The sequence below is a fragment of the Ostrinia nubilalis genome, chromosome 15 (genome assembly GCF_963855985.1).
Source record: "Ostrinia nubilalis chromosome 15, ilOstNubi1.1, whole genome shotgun sequence".
Classification (NCBI taxonomy): domain Eukaryota; kingdom Metazoa; phylum Arthropoda; class Insecta; order Lepidoptera; family Crambidae; genus Ostrinia; species Ostrinia nubilalis.
In genome coordinates, this window is record NC_087102.1 from 14,781,435 (window position 1) to 14,788,629 (window position 7,195).

Below are 7,195 nucleotides of genomic sequence, written 5' to 3' on the forward strand. Positions count from 1 at the left end.
TTGAAGCAGTTAGTGTCGACAGCTTCAAGCTGCGATTACACAGTATTCTACATATCGTCGCACAGTGGTCAATTTTAAGAATTTAGGGGTACTTAATTATATTATATAGAATATCATGCTTAAACGTTAACTACTTTTATTTTATACATAATTTAGGTATGTGAATGTCATCCCTCAATGATTACGACTTCTGGTTCTTGTAACAAATTTAGAACTTCAGCTGACAAGGTGTTCTTATTATTCACGGTTATAGATCTCATATTAGACATGATGGGATCTGAAGATAGAAGCAGTATTTTAATGAGATCTTCATTGTTTAGTTGTCTGGTCATTTTTCTGGTGTCTTTATGGGGACTTTCTTGCGAGTCCTCTCCGAGCATGCCGATTGGTAGTATGAAATTGTCTATGATGTTTTTGCCGTGTACTAAAACTTTAACGGTTGGTGTCATAGAATACCAATTATAAAGATCAACATATTTCATAGCAGTGTCTTTAGCATATTCTCCGAATTTGACGCTATTTATTTTGTAACCAGAGATAAGGATTTTTAAGATGATACCGAACCTCTCAATTCGCTATCAATTCCGGTAATATTTGACGATATACTTACCCGGATTAGCAAAGAAGCATCTAGCAGTATTGCCATCATTGCTGTTCCCGAACCCAGGCTTAGGAACATCAACTAGCAAACCAAGTTACTCCTTGAATTGCGTTTGAATGTGTACTTTTCTTTCTGCTACAATTTTCTTGTTTATTTCGCCACGAGCTTGTTTATTTCTTATTGTATTTTTTACGAAATATGTAACAGACACTCATAATATCCTATGAAGGCATGTGAAGGTGATATTTCGCAATTTTTTACTGTTTTGATCTGATTTCAGCCACAATCTTGAAGTAATTGTACAAAAATTATGAATTGCATTTTGAAAATTTTTTTGGTTTGTTATGTTCAATTCTGATACTCCAATAGAGTCTAAAATAAAGTTGAACAATAAATCTTTGCTATTCTGGGACATCAGCTTCATCGGAGGATTTTTTGATAATAATTCAAATAATTCCATGTTTTTGATAGCACTTCCATTGCCTAAAAAATTGAAAAAATCCAATGAGACTGCAAATTTCTGCAAATAAAACTGATATTTTTGAATAGGTAACACTTCAGCCTATGACCAAATAACAAAAGTTTTTATTTCTAATTAGTTCCTAAAAACGTATGTTCCTTTTTATCTGCTAAATATGTATAAAAACGGTAGTCAAATTCCCTATTTATTTATGATATGAAAATCTGCCAGATTTTAAATTGTTAATATGAAAATAGAATGTACTGACCTTCACTAATTATCACCATTTTTTACTAAACTTACTATTGGATAGGTATTTAGCAAATAACAAAAGAAAACTCGCACAAATCCGTCTATCTTAAAATAGAAATACTAGAACACACAGATTATTAACTTTAAATTAATGAATCTTAGGAACCGATAAGAGTACACTGATGATATTTCTTTATAATGTAAACAACTAACCCTAAAATAGAAATATCGTTTATTTTTCGGATTACCTGCACATTGATAAAGTTGAATTTTCTACCGCTAAAGTTTGAAAATTGACCACAGTGCGTCGTTCATATTGCAATTTGTTCAATGACAAAAAATTTAAAAAAATTCTAACAAAATAAAACTTAGGAAACATTAGTTAAAAACATTTTGGTATCTTAAAAGATTTTTTCCCGCACGCTGTTCTGTTTTTTTACTCTTCTGTAAACTTGTAATTTTTGACATAGAACAAATTGCAATATGAACGACGATATATGGAACTGATTGAGCAGTTGTGACTGTTAATAGCGATTAGCAGCACGAATATTTTATCGTACGGTCCCCAGGCATGCACTAACTGCTCAAGCTGTCGACTGCTCTCGCGCAGTTTCATGCGCACGCGCTTTTCATTTAAAAACGCGCGCGCTTGACTTGTTGAGCAGTTAATTTAATAATAATTGCTCCAGCAGTTATTAATGGCAGCTTCAAGCTGTTGTTAATGCCTTTTTCGGATTTCGGTACCAGCATTTCTTTATTTGAAAGAAAGAAGGATTTTTTTTTATTTGTTCCAAAACAATTATTACAATTTTACAGTTCAAAGTATTTGTACATGTTTGAACCAAAATGGCATCCGCTCAGCATTGTTTCCTGCTCTGTGGTAGATCCCAGAACAGGACGCTGTTATTCTGCGTATATTTCGTATACGTTTTTCCTATTACGCTGGCCTTGTATTTCATTGCATGCCCGTCAATAAAATTTGTTATCTATCTTCCAGTGAATACCAGTTGGAGCCGGCGATGTCGCACATAGTAGAAGGAGAGCGGCCGCCGCGCGCGTGGAGCGTGGGCTCGCGGGCGGCGCTGGGCGGCGCGCCGGCGGCCCGCGAGCGGCACCGCGCCTACAGCGTCGGCGCGCGCTGCCGGCCCGCGCACCACCACCCGCCGCACCCCAAGGTAACCGGGCTGTACCGGCCGACACCAGGCGGGCGCGCGGCGAGCGGCACCGCGCCTACAGCGTCGGCGCGCGCTGCCGGCCCGCGCACCACCACCCGCCGCACCCCAAGGTAACCGGGCTGTACCGGCCGACACCAGGCGGGCGCGCGGCGAGCGGCACCGCGCCTACAGCGTCGGCGCGCGCTGCCGGCCCGCGCACCACCACCCGCCGCACCCCAAGGTAACCGGGCTGTACCGGCCGACACCAGGCGGGCGCGCGGCGAGCGGCACCGCGCCTACAGCGTCGGCGCGCGCTGCCGGCCCGCGCACCACCACCCGCCGCACCCCAAGGTAACCAGGCTGCTGTACCGGCGGACACCAGGCGGGCTCGCGGCGAGCGGCACCGCGCCTGCAGCGTGGGCACCACCACCCGCCGCACCCCAACCAGGTTCACGGTAACCAGGCTCACGTAACGGGGTGAATACGCATCCCAAGATACGCTCTTACGCAGCTATCATATTGAGGCAAATCAAACACATTCCAAAGTACGTTCCTGCGCAGTGAATTCCAACCCCAGCCAGATGTACTCAAACTCCAAAGTAAAGGGACCGTTCATCTCTTGTGTGGCCAGGATCAGCTTGACAGCCAATAAACACCCAAACATCGTCCTGCGGGAGTTAAACTGTCATTGCACATGCAACGAAATCTATCAGAACATAGAAAACAAAAGCCCAAATACCGGGTCAAAGAACTCAAGGATCGATTTTTCTCTAGTGCAAAACAGATGCAAGAACGATATAATATTACCCATCCCAAGATTTTATTGTGCGTAACTTGACATTGTGTTTTCTTTGTATGTTGTAAATTAAATCATGTCTACATTCTTGTAAAACTCTTATGTTATTTGTACAGGCACCAGCATCTGCTCCGCTGCTGCCGAGAGCGTCTGCTGAAGACCTAATGGAACTGGACTTCTCAGCTAACTCGCCACAAGCCAAGGTAACTTAATTATTTTATATTTCCTTTAGAAGTTTCTGAACACAACCGCACCGATCAATGTAATAAGGTTTGTTGTCGCACGAAAAGAAGAAGAATGTAAGGGCGACTTTAAATTAGAGACGTGAGGAAACGCTGCAGTGGCACCACTAGCGTTTGCGGCACTACTACTAGTTTTCATACAATTTGTAAAAGCGCAGTTGCAGTGCCACTACCATTTACGTTTATCGCAGTAGTTGCGATGCAACTGCGCTTCCTCACACCTCTAATTTGAAGGCGCTCTAATTCGTTTTTTCACCATCAAGACCGTGCAATTAAATCAACGTTTTCTCTTCTATCCAGGTGATAGTGTCTCGAACGCCACCGACGGGCGGCTTCGAGGCGCGGCGGCCGAATGTGGACGAGTACGTCGACATGTCTCCGCGCAACGCCGCGCTGCTCCCGCGCCGCTCGCCGCCCGCGCCCGCGCAGGCCCCGCCTGTGCCAGATGGATATGTGGAGATGAACTACACGCGGGCGCCTACTAGGCCTATAGCCATTACTGCGGTCCGCCCACCGCAACCTACCACGCCGGTGAGTGTCGCTAGTGCTGTGTGTAATATTGGACGACTGGTCATGTCTCCGCGCAACGCCGCGCTGCTCAAAGGCTCCGCCCGTGCCTGACGGCTACGTGGAGATGAACTACACGCGGGCACCTACCAGGCCTATAGCCATTACTGCGGTCCGCCCGCCGCAACCTACCACGCCGGTAAGTGTTGCTAGTGCCTGTGTGTAATATTGGATGAGCGGTGCTCAAAAGCCCCGCTCGTGTCTGATGGATATGTGGAGATGAACTACACGCGGGCACCTACCAGGCCGATAGCCATTACTGCGGTCCGCCCGCCGCAACCTACCACGCCGGTGAGTGTCGCTAGTGCTGTGTGTAATACGGGACGATTATGGGGTCATCTCCTCGCGTTAAGTCTTAAAGTCCCGCCCGTGCCCGATGGATATGTCGAGATGAACTACACGCGGGCACCTACCAGGCCGATAGCCATTACTGCGGTCCGACCACCGCAACCTACCACGCCATTGAGTGTCCACATGATCAACCTACCGTAGCACAAGCAAGCGTCGTAGAAGTTCGTAGCGACCCTACTAGGCTCCTATAGCTACTAAAATGTTTTCTCCACCTAGACACTTTTCGTAGCAGTGACGCTCGTCGTAGCCGCCGTAGCTTGTTCTCGAGGCTAATTACACTCGCGTTGAAATGATTAGGGAATAATATTGAACGATTACTGGGTTCTATCCCCGCGCAAGCTCCTACACTACACGCGGGCACCTACCAGGCCCATAGCCATTAGTGCAGTTCGGCCGCCACAACCTACCACGCCGGTAAGTGTTGCTAGTGCCTGTGTGTAATATTGGATGAGCGCTGCTCAAAAGCCCCGCTCGTGTCTGATGGATATGTGGAGATGAACTTCACGCGGGCGCCTACTAGGCCGATAGCCATTACTGCGGTCCGCCCGCCGCAACCTACCACGCCGGTGAGTGTCGCTAGTGCCTGTGTGTAATATTGGATGAGCGCTGCTGAAAAGCCCCGCTCGTGTCTGATGGATATGTCGAGATGAACTACACGCGGGCACCTACCAGGCCTATAGCCATTACTGCGGTCTGCGAAACCTACCACGCCGGTGAGTATACCTAATGGGGTTTAACTACACGCGGCAGAATGACTAGTGAATAATCTTGAAAGAGTATGGGGTCATGTCTACGCGTAGTGTTGGCTGCGACTTGTGAAACGGCTCGCTTTTGACAATTATTTCGGCGTAAATGTAACGTGCATGCAGCGGAAAGTGGACGCTAAAAATCGAATCGAACGCATCAGGTGCTAGCAGCGCACACGCAGCGATCTCGTTGAGAAATCACTCGTGGGAAACTCGGAAGCGTCTGAAGATATATGCGCGGTTTTTTTGGACAAGCAATGCTGCCCGCTCACGTTTGGTGTACCTGTACTCAGCTTTAATGTCACGTCGCCGCTGCGCCTGCGCCGATGAGGCGATAACGTTCGAACTAGTATGGGGTAGCATAAGATATGTGTTGCATTTCATTATACTAATACCAATCTGTATGTGCAGGTGACGCCGGCGCCGCCGCTGGTGTCGCCGCCGCGCCGCAAGGAGACACGCACGCCGCTGGGCTCGCAGACCATCTTCCCGCTGTCGCTGGACTCGCCCGCCTCGCCGCCCGACCTCGACGACCTCAAGGGTGAGTGGCTCCACACTCGACGGACCGACGACCGTCGCTGGACACATGTCGCCGCCGCGGGGCTCGCAGACCATCTTCCCGCTGTCGCTGGACTCGCCCGCCTCGCCGCCCGACCTCGACGACCTCAAGGGTGAGTGGCTCCACACTCGACGGACCGACGACCGTCGCTGGACACATGTCGCCGCCGCGGGGCTCGCAGACCATCTTCCCGCTGTCGCTGGACTCGCCCGCCTCGCCGCCCGACCTCGACGACCTCAAGGGTGAGTGGCTCCACACTCGACGGACCGACGACCGTCGCTGGACACATGTCGCCGCCGCGGGGCTCGCAGACCATCTTCCCGCTGTCGCTGGACTCGCCCGCCTCGCCGCCCGACCTCGACGACCTCAAGGGTGAGTGGCTCCACACTCGACGGACCGACGACCGTCGCTGGACACATGTCGCCGCCGCGGGGCTCGCAGACCATCTTCCCGCTGTCGCTGGACTCGCCCGCCTCGCCGCCCGACCTCGACGACCTCAAGGGTGAGTGGCTCCACACTCGACGGACCGACGACCGTCGCTGGACACATGTCGCCGCCGCTGGGCTCGCAGACCATCTTCCCGCTGTCGCTGGACTCGCCCGCCTCGCCGCCCGACCTCGACGACCTCAAGGGTGAGTGGCTCCACACTCGACGGACCGACGACCGTCGCTGGACACATGTCGCCGCCGCGGGGCTCGCAGACCATCTTCCCGCTGTCGCTGGACTCGCCCGCCTCGCCGCCCGACCTCGACGACCTCAAGGGTGAGTGGCTCCACACTCGACGGACCGACGACCGTCGCTGGACACATGTCGCCGCCGCGGGGCTCGCAGACCATCTTCCCGCTGTCGCTGGACTCGCCCGCCTCGCCGCCCGACCTCGACGACCTCAAGGGTGAGTGGCTCCACACTCGACGGACCGACGACCGTCGCTGGACACATGTCGCCGCCGCGGGGCTCGCAGACCATCTTCCCGCTGTCGCTGGACTCGCCCGCCTCGCCGCCCGACCTCGACGACCTCAAGGGTGAGTGGCTCCACACTCGACGGACCGACGACCGTCGCTGGACACATGTCGCCGCCGCGGGGCTCGCAGACCATCTTCCCGCTGTCGCTGGACTCGCCCGCCTCGCCGCCCGACCTCGACGACCTCAAGGGTGAGTGGCTCCACACTCGACGGACCGACGACTGTCGCGCTAGACACTTATGAAGTGATGGCTTTATAAGGAACTAGCGGCTGCCCACGACTTCCTATGCGTGGACCCCGTTTTACCCCCTTAGGGGTTGAATTTTGCAAAATCCCGTCTTAGTAAGCATCTACGTTCTAAAACGAATCCCTATTCAAAATTTGAAACTCCTAGTACTTGTAGTTTCTGAGTTTTCGTGATGAGTGAGTGAGTCAGTCAGTGACCTTTCGCTTTTTATAAATATAGATTATGTCTACGACTTGAACGCTTGTTGTCCAGCAACTT

At 50.9% G+C, this 7,195-nt stretch overlaps 1 protein-coding gene and 1 long non-coding RNA gene across 2 annotated transcripts; both read left to right on the forward strand.

The window, feature by feature from the left end:
• The first annotated feature begins 2,747 nt into the window (after positions 1 to 2,747).
• On the forward strand, positions 2,748 to 3,975 carry LOC135079035 (uncharacterized). The gene is made up of 3 exons (XR_010258706.1): positions 2,748 to 2,818; positions 3,380 to 3,466; positions 3,806 to 3,975. It is a non-coding gene; the product is annotated as an uncharacterized LOC135079035 (long non-coding RNA).
• A 942-nt stretch (positions 3,976 to 4,917) lies between these two features.
• On the forward strand, positions 4,918 to 5,844 carry LOC135078743 (RNA-binding protein 42-like). Its single transcript, XM_063973301.1, has 2 exons — positions 4,918 to 4,989; positions 5,581 to 5,844. The coding sequence occupies exons 1-2, from the start codon at positions 4,918 to 4,920 to the stop codon at positions 5,842 to 5,844; spliced, it is 336 nt and encodes a 111-aa protein (XP_063829371.1).
• Positions 5,845 to 7,195: the final 1,351 nt, after the last annotated feature.

Coding starts and splice junctions, on each gene's coding strand:
- LOC135078743 (XM_063973301.1), top strand. CDS start 4,918: ATGAACTTCACGCGGGCGCCTACTAGGCCGATAGCCATTACTGCGGTC. Junction 4,990..5,580: donor CGCCGCAACCTACCACGCCG/GTGAGTGTCGCT, acceptor CTGTATGTGCAG/GTGACGCCGGCGCCGCCGCT.